The sequence below is a fragment of the Strongylocentrotus purpuratus genome, unplaced genomic scaffold (genome assembly GCF_000002235.5).
Source record: "Strongylocentrotus purpuratus isolate Spur 01 unplaced genomic scaffold, Spur_5.0 spur5_scaffold_21, whole genome shotgun sequence".
In the NCBI taxonomy this organism is placed as follows: domain Eukaryota; kingdom Metazoa; phylum Echinodermata; class Echinoidea; order Camarodonta; family Strongylocentrotidae; genus Strongylocentrotus; species Strongylocentrotus purpuratus.
The window spans coordinates 12,187,619-12,210,285 of record NW_022145607.1 but is presented as its reverse complement, the minus strand read 5'-3'; the positions used below and the strand labels follow the sequence as shown (position 1 = coordinate 12,210,285).

Sequence of the window (22,667 nt, the reverse complement as noted above, 5' to 3'; positions counted from 1 at the left end):
ACATTAAAAAGCTCTAATGTGAGCGAAATCAACCAATGTCCAGAACTAACCTTAACGAATATCGCATATATCTTTCAGAGTATATATATGGGGGGGGGGGGGGGGGGGGGGGGGGTGGTTAATACATTCGCCGGCAATTCCCATTTGCTTTAAATGAGCTGAAACTCACATGAAATGTAGATTATTATATACCTCATCAAATGCGGGGTGCACAAATGGAAGCAGCCGACATTAAAAAGGTCTAATTTGAGCGAATACTGGGGCATTGTCAAGAAGAAAACTGAGCATAACGCATACTTCGTAGGTTAGGCTATTTGGTGTGCATATGTGTGTGTGTATGTGTGTGTCTAGGAGGGGGTTGACCCTCCAATAAAATATAAATTTAAATTCTAACGATAAACATAATTATAATGATAATAATAAGCAGAAGGGTAATATATTTTTAATTTTTGTTAATTTGGACCTTTCTTATGCTTTTTTCTCACTTAAATGTTGTGATAATTTGCATAGTTTTGATTTAATGGTTTAAAATAATCATTTTATCCATCTTAATTCTCAAAATAATAAATTGTTATTACTTAAAATTTAAGGAGAAAAACAATGACTAGACCGAAGACTACTCCTATCCGTGTCTCCTTGCAGAGACTACGGTTAGCAGCCAAACGGAGTGCGTTCATATTGTTGAACACAGCGTCCGTATGCGATATCGATATCACTTTGGCTGCTAAAAAAGGCTGCTAGCTTCTGCTTGGTCCGATGGCCAATGAAAAACCTGCATTTTGGGGGGGATTTCCCAAGCTCTCTGTACGCGGCGGCAAAGGCAAAAGCAAAAGCAAAAGCAAAGCAGCTTGTTGGCACTTCGCATCTGCATCGACACTGCGCGCCGTGTCTGTAACGCACTCTACAATATTGGTAAGTCTTCGATTTACCTAATTTATTTGCAATATGTACGTAGATCGGCGCTTGTTGCCAATAGATTTAGATCTAGTAACTGTTTTTTGTTCTGAACAGTAGAAATGTATGATTGTGAACTAGACTAGATCTTTCTAGATCTAGGCCTAGATCTAGATCTATACGGTATTACATAATACATGTATGATGTACGGTATGCACTAGCTGCCCCAGCTAGAAACCAGCGAGATTTGGGCGACGTTGCTCGGTTTTGTGGGGGACGGTCGCATGTTTTGAGGGGGGAACAAATCCGACCGACCGACGCGACGGCGTACAGTACAGTGGGCCAGGGAGGATCGTGCGCCAAAAGTCATTTTTAAATATTTTTTTTCTTGCCCAGCTGAAAGATAGATGAATACCTCAGTAAAATATTTAATTCCGGTATGCACATTAAGGCCAAGGGTATAAATTTACTCCTTCAATTCCAAACAGCAAAATCCTACATATAGACTAGCAGTAATCACGGAAGAATCCTGGATCGATGAACAGGCTTAGACCTACAACATCGTGTATTAAAGTAAGTAAGTAGACTCTAGGCCTATAGATCTAGTCTATATAAAGGCTATTCACTGTTTTACTTTTTTAGTGCAAAAGCAAAGTGACTATTTTATATTTATTTCAATTGAACATGAAGTTTTTAAGTTATTGATATGAAATTGCTCTCACATATTCCTGAAAGTTCTTTTCACTGCATGAATGGGTTAATGGATAGAAACACAATCTTCATATATCACAAGTGAATTCGGCGCTAGTGTAGTTCCGTATCCATTTTTTAGCAGCTTAATATCCATTCTTAGCAAAGGAGTTTCAGCACAATTTTTTACTCATTTTAATCATAATCATATCGCATTTTCCACCTGAAATTTGATCACATCCAACATCGGGAAGCCTCCGTTTAGGGCTTCGATGTCGACGTCGTCACTCAGTACCGTCACTACGCTATACATGTAGCTCCGCACCTCAAACTGAAGCTATCAGTCCAATATTATGCAAACTTCTCTTATGGTTTATGGTATCGTGCATGCGCGTAATACCATAAACCATACAAGTTACCTGCACGCATGTACGTACGTGCGACCAGGCAAAGCAACCCGATGTACGTGAGGGTATGAGGGTCATGTTGCTCTGGAGAATGTAGGTGAAACCATGTATTTTCGGCTAGAGTATACAAACACTCTTCAATGCAGGAAAGGGGTAGACGTCCTTCTTAGTAACATTGTTTAGTTTACAATAGTCTATACACCATCGGACGCTTCCATCTCGCTTCCTAATTAGTACAGGGGCTGATGCCCATGGTGACATTGAAGGTTGGATGACTTCAGCTTACAGCATTTTATTCAGGCATGCTCGTTCCTCCTTTGCAAAGTTCATGGGGGTGCCCCTCATTCTCTGCTTAATGGGGGCAGCCCCACCTGTATCAATTGAATGGGTAATTATCGTAGAATTACCCAAATCAAATTGGTCTCTGGTGAAGAAACATTCAAATTCTAACAACATGCCCTTCAATATTCTGATAGTATATATATATATATGATAGTTACCTCGGCAGTGTGCCTACTACTGCCCGAATGGGTTTGTCGCCAATACATATGTTTATATTGAAAGTGGATGGTGACTTAATGAGGCATACTATCTGTCCGTGTCCAGTTTTGGGTTGTCAGGATTCTGACCGGTAGGCGGTGGCCAGAGAGGTTCTGTATGTACCCTGGATCTGCCTACTCGCAGCGCCCATAAAGTAAAGCTCTACTCACAGATAGCAGCACTATGTCCAGAGTCCAATGTCCGATGCCTTCGCTGTGATGCTCCTGGTGATGCTCCGATGATGTAGATGTATATTTCTGTTCTGTACTCTGGTTCTGGGTTCTGTGTTCTGACGGGGGCCGGTGGGCTTACATGTAAGCCTCTTTATATACCTGCATGCATGTACGTCAAGCGACCAGGCAAAGCAACCCAACGTTCGCACATGCGTGCAGCCCGTATACGCATAATTTCCCATAGCTCTAACATCTGCTGAAGTCCTGCCGATGAGTTGCTTAGGAGAGCAACATCATCAGCGAATGCAATAATGCCGGAGAAACGGCCACCTTTTGTGCATCCATCCTAGGATACGTGATCCCTGGTACGTGATTTGAAATCATTCAAAGTGGTGAATGCGCGGAAAATATACATAAATTTGCATGACGAATACATCATGTTTAGCGTGGCGAGCTGTCGTTAACTGAAATCGAAACGTTTTTAATGGTCGGGTGAAATCCAAATAAAAGTTGATTCCTGTTGATGTGCCGGGCTGCACACAACTCATATTTCGTTATTCAAACATCAAAATGTATTTCATAGATTTTAAAATATTTTTTGAAATAATTTTCTTAGACCTGCTAAGCTCCACCCTAAAAAAAGGCTCCATATCCCATTCATCTTGTGACATCATCTGTCAATCATTTGTGAGCTAACAAGAGACAGCAGATTCAACCACCTGTTTACAGTAGACAATACCAAAAATATGAGTTGCTATGTCAGACGTGCTGTAGCATCACCAGGAAAAGAAAGGTAATGTGGAGGTGTTGTATGAAAGAATGCAATTCTTTTGTGAGCATGTGCTGAGCTGGGGGGAAGTAACATACCAGTGTCTCTTGTACTTGTAGCACTGAAGCACCATGTATTTAATTATCTTTCAAAGATGAGATATTATGTAATCTAAAATGAATATATTTTCCATACATGGCATATTGCGATAAATTTCGTATACCAGATTTGACATTATTTTCTTATACAAAGTCATGTTACCCGTCTCATTAATTAACTCTGCATTATTTCTGTTCTTCTCTTTAAAGATGAAGTTGAGTTCTGGTCATGTGATTGCATTGTGAAAGAAACTGTGTGGAATCGACCAGAAAAGGTTGATCATCTAGCATATAAGAATTTGTGTGTATTGCAAGGTTCTGGAATCATCAAAATGATAAGAAATTTGGCCAAGTTTTGGTAAAGTTACAAACAATGTACACAGAAAGATGTATATGGGACTACACGAACACGTGGCGTAAAAATCCTACCCCCCCCCCCGAGTTTTACGATATTACATGACATATTTAGAATATGAAGGCATTTGAAGAGTATACTTTCAGGGAACATGTCTTATTTGATGTTCTTCCACACTTTCATAATAAGAATGATAACGCTCACAAATTATTTTTCACCTCTTCCCAGAACTCAGCCTAATTCTCTTCAATAATGCAGTATTCTGATTTCTGATGTCACCATGCCTCTGTCTCTCAGTGAATGGCATGTCATTGGATCTATCACCTAAACCCAGGCAAGATACAACAAGAAACACCGAGCAAACAACATCATCTATCAGGGTATGATTGATATTTATAAGTCTTTCCTAGAACCACTACACTTGCATAAAAAAATATAAAAAATACAGTGAGACAAACAGGCGAACACTAGATCAAAATAACCCACCCCCACAAAAGCTGTGTACAAATTATTTTTGTAAACATATTTTTCAATAAGACATGTAACTATCAAAATAAGAGCTATGTAAGACGTATTTTAGAGGACAGTTTGATTATTCAAATTTGCTGTAAATTGTAGATGTAATGTTTATTACACTGTTGTCAATGGAACCCTTTCACAGAATTCTTGTTCTTCAGTGATTCTACATGTAATTTGGCAAATATTGTCTGATTATTCTTTTGAAAATTGTCTTCTGTCCATAAGTTTTGTTAAGAAAGTACCAGAAAATCGTGAGTCATCTTGTCCAATGGCTACATGAGCATCCTTCTAATATCACCTGTCTATACTTTTTGTTGTATTAGAAATGTTAAAATAAACCAGAAAACTATTGAAAAAATTCCCTGCCAGGAATAAAATGTGGCACAAGGATAGTATCACAGTATGGCTTGTACATAATTGACAGAGATAAAAGTGTGTCCTCTATTCTTAATTTTCTCTTCATTCTTAGGAAGTAAAGGAGAATCATGGATCACCGACCTATCAGGTCCTTCAATCAGGGACAAGCAGTGGTAAAGCAGATGCAATCAAAGGGAATGACTTTCCAAACATGACTTACATACTCCTATTGAGATGTGGTGACGTAGAACTGAATCCTGGTCCAAATGATAAGTAAGCAGCATGAAAAGAGCAACTTATGAAAATTGAAATCCAAAAGTCCGAATTCTACTAAATCTCATTTGCCGAACGATAATTCAATTAGACCCCGGACTAATTTCCTTTGTTAAACTAGATTCTGAACAAAGCAACTAGCGTCGGATTTGAATTTACGTAAAATAACAGCCTTTGACTTTGCCGGCCAATATTAATCGTTTGAACTGATGAATGAAATCTAAATGTGTAGAAGTTTTGCATATACTCATTATGTTTAACAGCTCCACATACCTTTGCACATTTTGCAGTGTTGGAGTGCTTTCATTATAGACAATGTTGATAAATATCATTAAACAGTAAAACAGTGTATTCGCAAGTCAAAGGGTAATGAAAGGAAAGTTCTTGTGATACAAAATCTTGTAAATATCAATAGACGCGCACATGAAATTAAATAATTAATACTTCTTCTTTTGTCTATTATTTATCCCTGGAAGTCTGACCGAGCTCGAGCTCTATCACCTTGCCGAGGGTATGGATCCCTCAGATTTCAGGAAGGTCGGACTAGCTTTAGGATTTTCTGAGGCTAAACTAAGGTGGTTTGAGAAAGACAAGCTTGCTGGCAAGTCCATGGAAGCTACCTATCAGATGCTTTACGAATGGCAGAAGACAGTGCGTGAAAGCGAGGCGAGGGAGATACTAGTCAAAAAGTTAGGAAGCATTGAGCTGGTTCAACTTGCTGATAGTGTACAGAAAGGTACAGTATTGCACACATACATACACACACATGCATATTCATGACATAGTGTAGAGGTTAGGCCTTAGGGTTAGGGATAGGGTTTAGTTACAGTTTTGGTTTGGGTTAAGGTCAGGATTAGAGTTAGGGTTAGAGTTAGGGTTATAATAATCATGCAAACCTATTTTCCAACAACCTATCGTTTGCTCAGTCGGTAATGGTCAACGTACGATAATCCTAGAGTAGAGGGTTCGAATCTTAATAATTATTCCTTCCTGTTTTTGACATAATAAATAGTGAGGCAAAGTAAAAAATAATCAAGTCCAATTGGTTGTGCACTATTGAGCACTACTTTTTTTTTTGCTCAACTGAGCAAAAATATTAAAATATTGTGGTTAACATCTTTTTTAAAAACTTTTTTTTTTTTTAAAGGTAGAATTGTGGTTACCATCTTTGTTTTTTCCTTTTTTTTATGTCAGGGGGGACCACCCTAGATCCACAACTTGAAGAAAACATGCCTAAACCTAAAAAAGAAGTGCAGGACCGGCAGGTGATTCAAGTTCAGGCATATTTCCCTAAGTATTACGTTACAGAGAAAAGAGACCGGGAGCACCAAGCAGGTGATTGCAATGACAAAGAGGGGGTCCAGAATTCAGTTGCAGAGGAGGACGCTCTCGAGGATTTGCTGGAGCTAGAAGGAGAGATAGCAGTTGAAAGCGGAGCCATCTCTGTCCCTTCAAGGGAGCGTAAGTAAGCCCATCTTGTTCTACAAATATTGAAGTATTGAGCTGAGTGGGTTGTTGAAAACAACAATGAAAGGAAAGTATATAAAAGCCCCTTGAAAGTTTGCCTACTATTACTGTAATTTGTTGGTTACTATTATTATTCCTAATTAATCATTGCAGCAAAACATGTTAACCATTGATTTTATTCTGGTCAATCCCACCATTGTAACCAGTGGAATTGTATCGGTATGGTCTGTTACAACCTAGAGGTAAAAACATCTTAATGCAAAAAAAAAGAAACTAAATAATAACAAAAATGAAAACCTTATTAAAACAGATTAATCAGAAGAGTGAAATATCACATTTGAAGCAGGACAATATGATAATGTTATATGTATACTAAAAGATAACATTCGATGCATGACTTTTTCCCAGGAATCATGATGGTGAAAAAAAAAAGGGGTAAAGAGAAAGAGATCAAAGTTAAGGGTAAGTTCCTGATGGATGGACCTTGGTGGAATGCTTCGTTTAAAGCTGTCAAGGAAGGGGACGTCTACATCTGCCAGGGAATCCCAACGTACACACTCCGAAACAAGAAGGGGCAGAAAGGAGAGGATCTCCTCCAGCTGCTCCTTAAGTATGTGTTCAGATTTCCAATACCAGGTAGGGCAGAGGATCAGATGAAGCAAGCCTTCTGGGACTACTTTGAGAAGTGGCGTGGTATCAAGAAGCGGAAGGACTACACCTTTTGTCAGTTCTTCAAGGCGCTGGAGGATGCTCTCAAAAAGGAGCCAACACCCAACGACACAACGGCGATACCGATGATGCAGGTTGCTGAGGTAATCTTGCAGCGGTTTGATCCATCTAACGAATGCTTCAGTCACGCATCCAGCAACACAGATGAAGAGGAGAAGAAGCCAAAATGTGAGTAACAAGTGCTATGAAAAATGATGCATTTAGTGTATAACATTTGTGTTTAATGTCCGTAAATGTTTGTGTTACATGTGCTGTCCCAACTATTGCCTGATGTTCAATTCCTTACACTAACCAAATTTATAACTTCAACCCTGGACCTAAGAAGGTCATATATATTCAACTCGAAACTAAAATCACAACCCTTACCCTGAATCTGTGATGAATGACAAACAAATGGCAAATATTATATAACACCACACCCCACTCATGGATTCGGAGCACCTCCAAGTCCGCAACCTGAAGACTCAAGCCCAGACGGACAAGCAGCTCACCCAAGTCCACAACCGGTGACTCAAGCCCACACAGTCATGTTATAGTACCCCATGTCCGCCAACTGGTGACTTAAGCTCACGCACGCCAGCTATTCCCCACTCCTGACGACAGATAGTCATCCTGTTCGAAAAATAGAGCCACTCCTACCATCCATCCTCTCAAACAGGCGCTATATAGTTCTCCATCGAACTATATAAATCGTGAAAGATAACCGACAGTCTTTTTGAAGACTACAACAAAAGTCCTTTTTAGGACTACACACACTCACACACTCAAGAAAGAAAGATTTATACAGAGAGTCCTTTTCAAGACTCCCCAATCCTCTCCCTCTCCCACATGATGCAACTGTAAGCCTACTGTATAATAACATTCATCTACATGTAACTTGTGGTATGCTGAGTTTTTAACCAACGTTTGGAGCATTCAGATTGAAAAAAATAAGAAATGCATGGCCGGATGCGAAAGGGTCATGCATGTTATGGTTCAAAAGAAATAAAGAAAGATACAAATCACACATTGCCCAAAAAGGACATGCAACAGATATCAGAAGGGTGGGGAGGCCGGGGTCCATCTTGTTTGTCCTTTTCTAGTATACAGTCAGCAAATCATCTTTGTTCAGATTTATCCTATGAATTAAAACACAGCATTTTTGCTCAGTGCGAAAGTCTCTTCTGGTGATAACGACCAATATTTGTGAAAGTATTCAAGTCAAGAAAGTTCTTGTTTTTCCCTGTATTAGATGCACTAGGGATTGTGAAACGAATTGGAATCATACATTCAGATTGATATGTTCAATTTAAACAATCATTTCATTGAAAAATTAATTTACACAGTTGATCTGAGGTACGTCTACAGATGTTTCAAGTGTCCGCTACTCTTCAAAGGGCTCCCTCTGTTGATGGAGAGAGAAGCATTCTCTATCCTGTCTACAGAGAAATTGAGAGACCTGCAAGGACTGGAGTCTGTGCTGGCTAAATCCCCAGAAGACCTGGAATTTTATATGGTAAGACATTGGCGAGACATTAATCCCTGATTTGCCACTCTCCACCCAGGTGTAAATGGGTATCTGATATGCTAGAGTGCTACATATTTGGCCACTAGGCTATGGCTGGGTAATGATGTTGGATGCCAGGAGTGTCACGGACCTGTGCGCTATATAAGGAGACACCATCATTATAATATTTGTCATAATTAAATTTTTGCTAATGTAGAACAAAGGCAATGTTATTGTTCTGGTAATGAAATTTCACTTCAAAGTATAAAACTGGTTTATCTTGATTCTGAATTGCAGTAAATGAGTTGTCTGAACCCACCCAAAAAAATTATTAAAAAAGTGGCAAAAGTGCTTAAAGATTGCCTTTATTGCAAAACTCAACTGTCATTAGCATCCTAATAAATCCTATGATCTTTCTCTATCCTCAAATAATTGCAGGGTACCAAAGAGGTCTTCCAAGGCTTTGTGAATGCCGGTATGATACCACCCAATCTCTTCAAGTGTACGACCAACCAAGATTCTGCTCCACCTCTGTTGTCCAAGTCCTCCAGCAAGAAGAACTGCACTCTTGACCAACCCTCCACATCCACTGCCAATCAAGACACCGACGGACCTTCAACGTCCAAACCAAAAAACAAAACTGTGGCAAGTTACTCTAAAACAGTTCAATTTTGTCTACACAACATGTTTTAGGATGGTTTAGATTCATGAAATGAATTAACAAGTGATTTTGTTTGCGATTCCCGAAATGTTCATAGAATGAAATTAACTCTCCTTTACGAACCACAAAAGCGTCATGTTTCTGTTTTTCATGTTTTCATGTTCACAAGGCCAAGTTTGGCCTAGTGCACTTTTGTAGTCTTTTAGAGGAGAAACATGCTCAAAGCTATAGTTTCTATGTGGATACTTTTGATTTATCCCCCGGCAGTATGCCGGAGAGGTACTTTGGATTCGGCAGCGTAACGTCGCGTCCGCTGCTGTCGCATTCGCCACGTAGTTGTGTGCGCTCTAACTGCCACATTCCTTGACGGATTTCTTTGAAATTTTGTAAGAAGATGTATCTTGGTATAATCTACACACTGGGATGCTGCCCCCACCTCTTCTATAGGGTCAAAGGTCATATTTGGATAAATGTCTTGTGTGCAGTCTAGTGTACGGTCAAACTGCATCATTTCTAGACAGATTTCTTTCAAATTGAGGACAGAAGTGTATGTTGGTAAAATTTATGCACTTATAATTTTTGGTGATGCTGCCACCAGTGTCCCGTGTTTTATAGGTTAAAAAAGTCATATTTGGCACGATGGTGTGAGTGCACTCTGCAGACCCTATTTCTTGATGAATTTCTTTTAAATTTTGTATAGAGATGTATCTTGATCAAATCTACACATCTTGAGTGTTTGGTGATGCTACCACCTTTGTTCGTCTATTATAGAGTCAATGGTCATATTTTGGTTGGTGTTTAGTGTGCGCTCTGTAGGTCATATTTTATGGCGGATTTCTTTCAAATTTCGTATGGAGATTTATCTTGGTACAATCTACACATCTACACTTTTGGGCTATGCTGCCTTCATTTTTTTATATGGTCAAAGGATATATGTCTTTTCAGCGCTCTAACTGCCACATTTCTTGACAGATTTCTTTCAATTTCTTTGCAGAGATGCATTATACATAACACACATATTGTTTTGGTGATGCTGCTCCTAGTCTTGACAATAGTCAGAGCCACTAGTGGCAATCGCTACGTCATCCTTTTGTTTAATAGAGGGGAGAGGGGATCTTTGTACCTCCTTCAAACATAAGGATGACACAAAAATCTCTGCCACTGGCGGGTATACATTTACATTGCGCAGCAATACAAATTGCGATATTTCTAATTTTTATATTGTACTAATTTATACCAATAAATTCTGATTTTTATTCCTCTGATCACTTCATTTCTGCTTTCATCGATTGGTTTATAAGTTCTTTCAATGATTGATTCCTTACTTACAGATCTCAAGACCCATTCTTATAGAGGTTGATCCCAGGACACGAGATAAACCAGCACCAGGAAACTTCTCTAGCTCCAATACAGGTAACTAGCCTCCTTACTTTATGAAATGTAAACTTGACCAAGCCTTTTTACCCAATACTAACAAGTTGTGATTTGTTGTACCTTATAAATAATCTGAAATGGATTTAAGCCAGTGGTATCACTGACATGAAAATTTGAAATATTCCTTGAGAAATACCATGTTAATTAAAGGGGAAGGAAGAATAGTTTTACTGGGATATTTGTCTGGATATACAGCTTGGAATACTGTTCCAATATACTTACATCAAATCTAAGAAATATTTCCCATTAGCATATATAAATAAATACAATTGTTTTGGTATAGTAAGCAATAACTTTTGAAATTAGATGTAAGTCATCAGCAATAGCCTCTCCTGGGTGTACACCATCAGCAGTACCTCTCTAGTTGTATCTTAAGTCATCAGGAGTTGCATCTCAGGCTGGATATTAGTGATAAACAGTTGCCTCTCAGGCTGGATGTTAGTGATAAACAGTTGCCTCTCAGGCTGAATGTTAGTGATAAACAGTTGCCTCTCCTGGATGTAAGTCATCAGCAGTAGCCTCTGCTGGATGTAAGTCATCAGCAGTTGCCTCTCCTGGATGTAAGTCATCAGCAGTTGCCTCTCAGGCTTGATGTAAGTCATCAGCAAGTGCCTCTCAGGCTTGATGTAAGTCATCAGCAAGTGCCTCTCAGGCTTGATGTAAGTCATCAGCAGTTGCCTCTCAGGCTTGATGTAAGTCATCAGCAAGTGCCTCTCCTTGATGTTAGTCATCAGCATGTGACTCTCCTGGATGTAAGTCATCAGCAATAACCTCTCCTGGATTTAAGTCATCAGCAGTAGCCTCTCAGGCTTGATGTAAGTCATCAGCAGTTGCCTCTCAGGCTTGATGTAAGTCATCAGCAAGTGCCTCTCAGGCTTGATGTAAGTCATCAGCAAGTGCCTCTCAGGCTTGATGTAAGTCATCAGCAAGTGCCTCTCCTGGATGTAAGTCATCAGCAAGTGCCTCTCAGGCTTGATGTTAGTCATCAGCAAGTGCCTCTCCTGGATGTAAGTCATCAGCAGTTGCCTCTCAGGCTTGATGTAAGTCATCAGCAAGTGCCTCTCCTTGATGTTAGTCATCAGCATGTGCCTCTCCTTGATGTTAGTCATCAGCATGTGCCTCTCCTGGATGTAAGTCATCAGCAATAGCCTCTCAGGCTGGATGTAAGTCATCAGCAAGTGCCTCTCAGGCTTGATGTAAGTCATCAGCAAGTGCCTCTCAGGCTTGATGTAAGTCATCAGCAAGTGCCTCTCCTTGATGTTAATCATCAGCATGTGCCTCTCCTGGATGTAAGTCATCAGCAATAGCCTCTCCTGGATTTAAGTCATCAGCAGTAGCCTCTCAGGCTTGATGTTAGTCATCAGCAAGTGCCTCTCCTTGATGTTAGTCATCAGCAAGTGCCTCTCCTGGATGTAAGTCATCAGCAAGTGCCTCTACTGGATGTAAGTCATCAGAATATGGGTTCCCATAGAAAACTAGGTGTCCTTTTTGTTGGTTTGATCAGGGTTGGCAACATAACGCCAAGTTGGTACTGTTTAAAAATCACTTTGATGAATTAGACCTCACGTTTGGATGATGGCACCCATTAGGGTATTATTGTTTTATTTTGGGAAAGGAGTGCTTAAAGGTGAAATTCAAAGAAAATCACAAATATGTCAACTAATGTATCACTAGAAACTGGTAACCTAACAAATGGCCATCGTACAAGTTTGAGGTCAGCTATATATCGGGTGATTTATAAAAATAAAAATACAACCACCTCCATAGCAGCTGGGATATACGAGAGATTCGCCAGAAAAATAACGATGTTTTAATGACGTCATAACAGGGACCAATACTGCCCAAGCAGACGACATCCCATAAAGAATGAACATAATTGCAAAGCTATTATTTCTCAAATTATAATGAGTTTAGTGTATATAAATGTAATGGCATGTCAAACCGATCAAAAGGGGACATGACCCGATTCTGATAACTAAAGTCTTTTGCTTGTAAATACTCAGGATAGGGGTTAATTGACAATCAAATAAACCAGACTTTCAAATTGAAAAGCCCCCGGATTGATATTAAGGACGACATGTGTTCCCTCTTGAAACGCCGAACATACCCCGGTGTGTGCAGCTGAATATACAATGGCGTCTTATTTGGTTTAGAAGCGACAGATTCCTTTATTTTTGTATCGCTACATTTGTCATCAAAATAAAACCATGCGCGGGGTTTAGATTGAGGCAATAGATTATACATTTAACCTGACGGTAGTGAAGTAAGAGAAAGAACTCAAGAGAAGATGAAAACACAGGCACTGAAAATGTGTGAGATGCCATGGAACATCATCTGCTTGTGCAAATCATGTCCCTGCTGTGATCTCACACATCTCAGCAGCGTTCGGAGAGCTATTCAGGTGCTATGCCGGGGCTGTATTTAAGCGTTTTGTAATGTATAATAATCATTACTTCGAATGTTTCCAAGCATTGAATTTTGATAACCTTGTCGAATCAAAGTTTCAACTTTGCAATAATGAAAATAAAGCTAGATTTAAAATCAATGAGTATCTACTTTAAAGTTAAACTTGCGTTCTGGTAAAAAAAAGAAAATTTATTCTCACAGAATCAAACAAAACTTACACTGAAAGTTCAAGATTACAAATAAATGTCATTTACCAAACAATTTTGGTATGAAAAGTATACTGGCTGAGTAATGAGCATAGAAAGATAAAGAAATCAAGGTAAGTAGCCTGACACCATAGTCCCATATACATCTTTCAGTGTACAGTGCTTGTTACTTAACAAAGACTGGGCCAAATTTATTGTGATTTTGATGACTCCAGAACCTTGCAGTACACACCAATACTTACATGCTACATGATCAACTTTTGTGGATCCATTCCATACCTTTTCTTTCACAAGGCAGTCACATGACAAGAACTCAACTTTATCTTTAATGAATGAGTCTTACATGAAACTGTCCCATTTGAATTTGTGAAGGTGTATTACATTGGGTAATGGCACTGACTGATAATGATATGTTTGTGGGCTGATCGTACTGAACAGAAGAATAGGATGAATTTTGATGTCAAACCACTGAACAAGATGGTTACCGGTATACGGTTCTTATACTGTTTTTATCAACTAATAGACAGTACTATTCAAGACTTATCTCTCATTTTCTCTTTTGTCTTTTATCCCTTGTGTCATTGAACAGCTAAGCCCAACAGAGAAAAGCTCTCCGAGAAGCGGAAAGTCCAGAGCAACCCTGATCCTGCCAACGAAAATGTGCCATGTCTGTCGGGAGGTGATAGTACAGCTCCAATGGATTCAGAGGTACCCAAGAAAAAAAGGACCTTGTGAATGGACACCATTTCATAATGAGTTCCATGGCTCTTGCAGAACAGGAACTTCAGGATAAGGTTAAAGGATCAAGCATATGTTAGTAATAGAACAGAACAAGGCACAGGGACTTTATCATCACAGCAGCATGAATGAGAATCATCCTTCACCTCTATCCCACCAAAGGAACAAAGTGCAGTCAAACCTGTCTTAGCGAACACCTATCTGTCCATAACGACCACTCATGATTCCTCCGCAGAGAATTCATGTACTAACTAACCCGCCTACTAGTGGTCACTAGCGGATCGCTTCCTGTCACAGCCACAGCGGCAATCTTAGTCCAGATTCTGTCTGATTTTATATATTTTTTATTCTCCAGTCATCTCCTTCCTTACACGTATCCCACACCAGACGCTGTGTCAGTCATCACGCGACCCCCCAAAACAACCGTCGAAAGAATGAGAGGCAGGCACTGTCTCCGGTTAACCATAAGGGTGTTATTTTCTTAGCTGAATTGGGGCGCAACACGGTAACAGTCTGGGCTGTGAACTACGGCTATCATAGCTAAGAAAACGTCTGTTCAATCACATAATGTAACTCGAAAAACTCTAATGATCAATGAAATACTGACATGGGATGTTTTTAGCTCACATTTTGTTCATGGTTATCCACATAGCGTACATACGTAAACAATGATGTTTACGTCATTCATTCATTTGTGGATAAGCGCTTGAGGCAGTGGCGGATCCAGGGGGGGGGGGGGGGGCCCGGGTCCCTCCCCCTGGCCAAAAAAACGTGTAAAAACATGTTAACTTTAACTTTTTTTTGAGATGGGCCCCCTCCCCTTGTGCTCAAGGGGGGGGGGGGGATGCAATTTTTCAAATTTTCGAGGGCTCACTACCCCAAGCCCCCTCCCCACTGAGCGAATTATCGGTCGGCGCGATTTTCAAATTTTCGGAAGCAAAAAAAAATAAAAAATTAGTGCTCCTAACCCCTCCCCCCCCCTCCCACTGAGCAAATAAGTTCTCACGAATTGGGCCCTCCCCTGCCGCCGGCTTAATCCACCCCTGGCTTGAGGATAAGCGTTTGCGATCATTGTCAATGATATTTTCTGTGTTCGATACGTGATGTCAGATTCGTTCACAGTTATTCATAAAACTTGTTGATTATTATTTGTTTCAGAAAATAAAATGGAATGAAGTATTTTTGATTATTATTTTTATTTTAATCCTCCAAATGAAACGGAAATTGAAACCCCAAAAAATCTGTTCAGAGCCACTTTACCCCATCGGGTTTTTTCAGAGCCACCAAGAGCTCTTTTCGCAGCCACTTTTCTCCAATGGCCATTTTCAGAGCCACTTTTCTCCCAACGGCTGTTGTCAAAAGTACTTTACCCAACGGCTCTTTTTAGATGCAGCATGACACTGTGTGAGAAACGTCCCTGTTGTAATGTCGTTAATGCGTAGCTTATTGGTAAGGCATTAATCCTTATTACCAGGTCCCTTTGTGAGGACCTAAAACCACCACCATCAAAAATGAATGAAAGTATTAACACATTTGAAACCATGATTGTTTCAATCTTAAAATACATATTAAAATGATTTTAATTCTCTACTTGAATTGTATGTGGGCTATCATATCAGCTCATTTTAAGTGACGTTGTAGAGAGTAGTTTTTCTACATGTTATTGAGTAACTGTTTTCAAAATGTTATAAATGATAATTTGCATGAAATGAAAGTAATATCAATTATATCCAAGTATGAAGATGTAAGAGTATGTTACAATTTGTCTCACCACCCTTTTCAGATTAAATGTATGAAAAAAGCTTTGTACAAATTGTAATCGTTGCTTGCCACCTTCTACATCTTGTGAAATGGTGTCTGAATGTCAGCAGGGACCGAAATAATGTGTAATCCTGAAGCCTTACTTGTGTATAAGTTGATTCCTGTTGCAGCAATAATTTATCTTGCCATACTTATATCTTATCAACATACCGTTTTTAAATACTTTAAATGATAGTTTCTTTTGAAAATCACTGATAACAAATTCATATATCGTGTATGATATATAGGGTATCTCCGTAACTTCAAATTCACCTTGCACTTATTACTTGTTGCTATAATGGGCAAGCATCAATTTCATGAAGAGCCAATTTGGTTTGAGAAATATGTGTCTCTCTCTTTGCAATAGTTCTTGCAATATTTTTTTTCACATTTCTATTTTCCATTAATGTCAATATAATTTTCTGTAGATTTGAATACGTGTATTTTATTTTGAGATTTGTGTAACCACTGAAATCAATTTAATGTTTCAATCATGCTTAGATTACAATTTAAATTATATTCATGGCTTAATTCGTTTTTCATCTTAATTTCCATTCAAGGAGTATGAAAAAAAAGGTGTTAAACCAATGAATTTCTTTCATTATTTTACCTTGAATATATTTTATGTGCTATTACTTTAGCGGCATCAAAGAAACACAAACATCGTCTTCTGATGACAGGTTGCTTTAACCCTATTTAGCCCGGGCTATTTTGAAACTGCATAGCCCGGGGGGGGGGCTTCTCAGGCCCCCCCCCTATGATCTCGGCCGTGAAACGACCGATCGCCGCGAAAATTTGCATACATGTCAAGTGAAGTGTATAGATTACTATGGTAATTTCAATTTTTTGAAAAATTCACTCATTTGCATATTTATGGTAATTTATGCAAATAAGGTCATCAAATTCACATTTTTGCCCATAAATCAGACATTATTCATATTTAAGCATTCTTTCTCACTACATATATTTGTTAGACCATTTGGAATAATAATACAACACAAAAAATTGAAAAACCAGGGTTATTCTTTATGTTATCTATTGTTTTGATAATTTCTTATGTATTTCTTTGTTTTTTTAACTCATGTATTTTTATTGTTTTTGTTGTTTTATTTCATTTCCAACTATAATTCAACTATTTTGACCCCAAAATAAACACCTCAACTATAAACAAGACCAAATAACCAATGTTTTATCTCTTTATTTGAAAAAAATGAGATTTCCATATGTTTTGTACACAAATCACAAAAATGAGCGATTTTCGGGCTGACATGCAAAGACAAAAGGTCATGTGACTTTGTAATGGTAGGTCCGATTTTCGAAAAATTTCTTTCAAAAGATGCGCAAGACTCGAAAGAAAAAAGTCACAAAATTTCAGTGCAAGATTTTCTTGCGTTAAAAAATTATCGCGAAAAATGTCGAGGGGGGGGGCTTCTCAAGCCCCCCCCGGGCTAAATAGGGTTAAAGGAGGGTAGAAAGATTGAATATCTTGGTGAAACTGATATGCGAACAAAGTCTGAATGGATTTCCCCCCTAAATTTATGAATTATTTGAATCTGAGATCTCTTACATTTTTTGAATATTTCGGAACTTATAATTGCTATTTAGGCCTAAATCTTGTCTTGCTAATTTGAATTGCTAAACAATACATGTATCTTTCATCTTTGTACTTTTTAAATTATTTTTTCTTCTTTTCTTTTGACTAACTGAAGTTAGCAAGGTACCCACATACAAATTATATGTAAATAAATAATTTTGTTGTTGCTAAAGCCAAATTAAGCTTGTTTTATCATGTGCCTCGATTTGAGGGTTCACGTATTGCAGCGAGTTTGTATTCCCTTTTTAGTACAGACATTTACTGCGTATTGACAGTTACACTGCCGCTGCATGTGCGAACAACTGTTAAGGGTACAGATTTCTTTTTTCCCATACCGTGATAGAAATTCCTAATTCTTATTTTCAAATGTTGGCAGGTATGGTCGATGTACATGTATGTATTCAGTGCAGCCTCAAGGAAAATTGCCTTAGACAAGAATTGGAAAATGATCAAGTGATTTCAAATGAAAGATTTGATTATTTGACCCTTTTTGTCACCCACTTGTTTTCAAGCAATCGTATATCTCGTGATTATGTTCTTCTGAAATAAATTAGCTTTATTTTGATTTATTGCCAAATTCACTCGTTTTTTCTGCCTTTTCTTGTTTTGTGACATTTGTCCTCACACATGAAGACTGCAACCGCATAAGGTTTTATGCTGTTGATATGTAAACAATATTAAAATCTACATTCATGTAATTAAAAATGCATGTACACACGAAAATTATGTATTCACGTGAACTTCTTGTTCCTGTTAATATAAAAAAAAAAGAGTTTTTTTAAACCACTCTGATATTTTTACGATTCCTCTCTCAAAGGGCGATCTACAAAATATTGACTGAATCAAGGAGCAGGTATTCATATTCATTGTGGAAATTTCGGAAGGATTACCTTTCTATTACATTTTTTCTCCCAAATTTTAATTTCTTACGATACATTTTCAATATTAACAATTATTTCCTACATTATCACAACCTAAAACGGCTCAGATGATATTGCAATCCAACTGAAAGCTCAATATATACTTTAATGCTTACATTTATTTTGATAGTGTTCGATTACAAATATGTGGTATCGGTGGTTGTTACGATATGCGATTTCCAAATATCCGGTATCCGTCGTAGTTGCATAAATAACATGGCTACCATAACCAAACCAGTCTGCCGACTTTCTTATATTCTGAGTCACGGTTTTCTACTATTACCAAGACCCTCAAACTCATCAGTGATCACATCCACAACCAACTTTATTTCAGAACGAGCAGATTCTGATAGCTGATCGAGGTTACAGTTAAAAGCTCTTCAAGAGATGTGCTAATTTCATATTTTGTATTGATTAGTTAAATTTCATTTTGGGTTCACAGATATCGACTTCTTTAACATTCCGTTTCCATGGCAAGGTCCATTTTTACATAACCGTGACTTCCAATGACTCAATTTTTGATTATAATCAAACGTGTAGCTTAAGTTAATAAATGCTTACCAGTTGTTTCATGTTATTGAAATACAGTTATAGAATTTTACTGAACTTCTAATACTTTTTGATTAGTTATTATTGTCATTTGTTATGATAGCTGAGGGTCCTAGCCCCCCCCCAAAAAAAAAAAAAAAAAAAAAATAGAATCATTTACAATGATGCAAACATTCTTTTAAAAATGTGGATGCGATTCATATTTTATATTTACAAATGTCACTCTATCTTACTGCTCCATTTTAAATCATCATTGACACTTGTAATGACTAGCATGTTGGTGGTAATTAGGTGAAATGCTTTAAATACATATTTTGACTTGCTTGCAATGCGTTTTTAATTTTAAAATTAAAAGTACAAAAATACATGTATAAATATTACATTTTCTAAAATCACAATATTTATTAATCCATTATCATGGTAATATCCCTAGTAGTCTTAATACCCACCACTAACCTTTGGGCAAACAAGCATATTCTGATAGCTAAAGATCCTAACAAACTGAAAACTATCCCTTAAGATTATGTTTAAGAGGGCGGGGGCCTTTTCGGTTTTTGGTGCATTGCATGGATTAATACTGCTAATAATGGTGATAATTGCCATGTACATCTACATGTTCAATGTGTTATCCATTCAAAATGTACACCCTTTAAAAAAAAATCCCTTGGAAAATTACAAAATGACTCGATCATCCATCACATTTTCTGATTATTTCTTTTTCTTGGTGTGCGTTACAAAATAAACTAGACTTTAATTCGTCACTTAGACGAATTAGGTGATACGTATGCTCATGTGACGATATTAGAATGATGACCATGATTGAAAGTGGCACAGCGCCCCCTTCAGGTTTTCAATAGAGGATAAAACTGTTTACCTATACTAAACAAGCTCAAAACACTTCTTTTTGTCAATATTACAAAATGTACATGGTGATTTATTTAGTTCTGATTTAATATAAAACATGAGTAAGATATTAATATTTTACCCATCCATAACCCATCCATTTGCCCAAACAATGTTGCAATAACTAAGAAACGGTACTGTAAGTGTATTGTATAACATAAGAAAAACAGATTGAGGCAAAGTATGGCGGAGTTTGGTGATGACACCAGTATTCCTAGACCCTGTCGTATTAATATGAGATATGTGTTTTCCAGGATAAGTTTTCGTCAATAAGAATAGACAAGAACTTGGTATTGGCAACACGATTATCCACTCATTACATAACAAATCCTTTTTGAAAACATTAAGAGATACATCATTAACAATACGAGTGTTATAAATAGGAAACTGTTTTTGTGTTATTTGAAATATTGGGAAATTGTAAAACAAACCAGAAGAATCATACAGATCAAAATTATTTGTAAATATATTATCAATGAGGGATATTGATCTGTCAGTCTTTCTCGAAGGCTTATATCAATTAAAGGAATAATGTTTGTTGAATGTATTGCGCTCAAGAACTTACATACAGCATTGCCAGTAAATTTTACAAGATCAATGTTAAAATTTTCCCATTATATAAACCTGTTTATGTTCAGTATAAGTTTTTTGTAAAACATTTTCAAAGACAGGGATTAAATCATTGATATTTGATTGAGGTTTCCTATATATGAGACCTACATTAATATTCTTATGTCTCTGCAAGTTGCTTTCAATAAACAGTGATTCATAATTGTATGATGGGTATAATATTAATATATAATTTCGTATTTCATATTCTAAATTGTCAGCGACCAATAGACCAACACCTCCACCCTATCCTACTTGGCGATTAGATGGTATAGATGAATAACCAGACACATTGAATAAAAGTTGCGTAATGTCATTAATCCAAGATTCAGACAAATCTGTACATAAAGTACAGATGAAATTGGATATAGCATTACAATTTATGTTAAAACTGCGGGAATTAAAATGTAAAATACTAAAATGAGAGTCAATGTTACTGAATTCAGTCGTAAAATCCTCATCAATATAATATTTACAGTTCAGAAACCTACTGAAATGAAACTCATCTTCTTTTTCGGATAAATAGTTTAAATCATTGATATCAGTATGAGTATCTGTAGTATTACTACCAAATTTTGAATGACGTTCGTCATTATTCAAGTCATGAAAAGGAAATGAAGAATGATTACAGAGTTGTAGAAAAATGCTCATGTTCCCTATAACGCTCATTGTAAGCATTTTAAGTCTAGAAAGTAAAAGGGTTTCCTTAAATGAATTGAATACGAGGACACTGCTAACGTTTACATTTCACAAATAGGACATACGTGACATATTCATCATATAAACATTCAACTAAAAATTGTGACATGATCTCATCATCTGATCGAAAAACTAAAAGGACCGTTTTTATAGCCCATGGTCTCAGCTATAACATACCCCAATTTGGGAGAAAACAGAGCACACATAAGATAGATAGTGCTCATAGATGAATGCCATGTAGATTCATGATGTGAACGAAATTCACCTTCCATAGACATAACACGCAAATGACGAAAATTCTGACATGTGGCCTTTAATTGAATTTTGTACTATGATGACCTCATTAAAATGAAACTTAGTGAAAAGTGATCTTGTAGAGAATTGCCTTATCTACAACATATCGACATTTCAAAGAGAATCGATGAATATTGAGAGAAATACACTACATTTTCCATAAATACAATGACGTCATAATATGCAATTTTGTATTTTTGACTTCCAAGGCCATTATGATGACGTTAAGATGTACTTAATGGCCAAATGAGATATGAAATCATACCTCCGACTCATACTCTATCTAAATATGAAAAAAAAAATTGGCAATCCCTATTCATCCCAATGGACTTTTCATAGGCATGTTTTTGCCCATATATGCAATGTATTACAAAAATCGCGCGTACGGACGGTTATCTTGAACGGACGCTCATTCCGTTTTTAATAGTGATAAAGAGCTAAACATGGTATCAAATTTTCCGGAAAAATATGAGGAATATTCGGTCAAAAGCTTTTGCGGAGAAATTATTTTTCGTTCGGCCGTGACGAACGAAAACGTGCAAAAATGCGTGTTTTGCGTGATTTTTTATGAAATGCTTATAATGGCCTGAAACGTATGCAAAAAAAATTTAAGACGATTTTGAGCAATTTAAAATTTTACGCGCGCATTTACGCGCGCGCCTACGCGTACGCGCATTTTTGCGCGCATTTATTGAACTCAAATTGACCCGACGGATATTGATCTTAATCTTGATAAATATGAATGTAAAATTACTTTCCGTTATGAAGATATGATCATAAGTTGATTTTCACAAAATGGCGCCTGGATGACGTCACGATAACTTTGAGTCTTTGAAAAGTCACGCAGTTCTAAGTTAGACTAAGATCTATCATCATTGAAAGATTCATGACAATGGCTTCATTCAGTCTTGAGATATCCTGCGAACAAATTCGAGGAAGAATAAAAATTAAAAAAAAGACTAGACTTTAATTCGTCACTTTGACGAATTAGGTGATACGAAGCTATTTTTGTATCATGAAAGTGTGCCGATGATGATCTAATGATAATATTCATAAATACGATAATGACGATATTGATGAAGAAATTTTGGTTTTA

General features: G+C 37.4%; 1 protein-coding gene across 2 annotated transcripts; it reads left to right on the top strand.

The window, feature by feature from the left end:
• Nucleotides 1-841: 841 nt before the first annotated feature.
• LOC587241 lies at nucleotides 842-14,947 on the top strand. 2 transcript variants are annotated; one of them, XM_030995251.1, is made up of 10 exons: nucleotides 842-912; nucleotides 4,156-4,307; nucleotides 4,916-5,076; nucleotides 5,553-5,812; nucleotides 6,271-6,537; nucleotides 6,952-7,440; nucleotides 8,598-8,767; nucleotides 9,197-9,403; nucleotides 10,751-10,832; nucleotides 14,055-14,947. In XM_030995251.1, the coding sequence occupies exons 2-10, from the start codon at nucleotides 4,200-4,202 to the stop codon at nucleotides 14,198-14,200; spliced, it is 1,890 nt and encodes a 629-aa protein (XP_030851111.1). In that variant the 5' UTR covers nucleotides 842-912; nucleotides 4,156-4,199; the 3' UTR covers nucleotides 14,201-14,947. The 2 variants fall into 2 exon arrangements, with proteins under 2 accessions (XP_030851111.1, XP_030851110.1); XM_030995250.1 differs by lacking the exon at nucleotides 842-912 and having other exon boundaries at nucleotides 4,114-4,307.
• Nucleotides 14,948-22,667: the final 7,720 nt, after the last annotated feature.

What these genes read in the sequence shown, in the direction of transcription:
- LOC587241 (XM_030995251.1), top strand. Translation starts at nt 4,200, where the DNA reads ATGTCACCATGCCTCTGTCTCTCAGTGAATGGCATGTCATTGGATCTA. An exon ending in AATCCTGGTCCAAATGATAA is followed by an intron (nt 5,077 to 5,552) that starts GTAAGCAGCATG and finishes TATCCCTGGAAG; the next exon opens with TCTGACCGAGCTCGAGCTCT. An exon ending in CTCTGTCCCTTCAAGGGAGC is followed by an intron (nt 6,538 to 6,951) that starts GTAAGTAAGCCC and finishes ACTTTTTCCCAG; the next exon opens with GAATCATGATGGTGAAAAAA.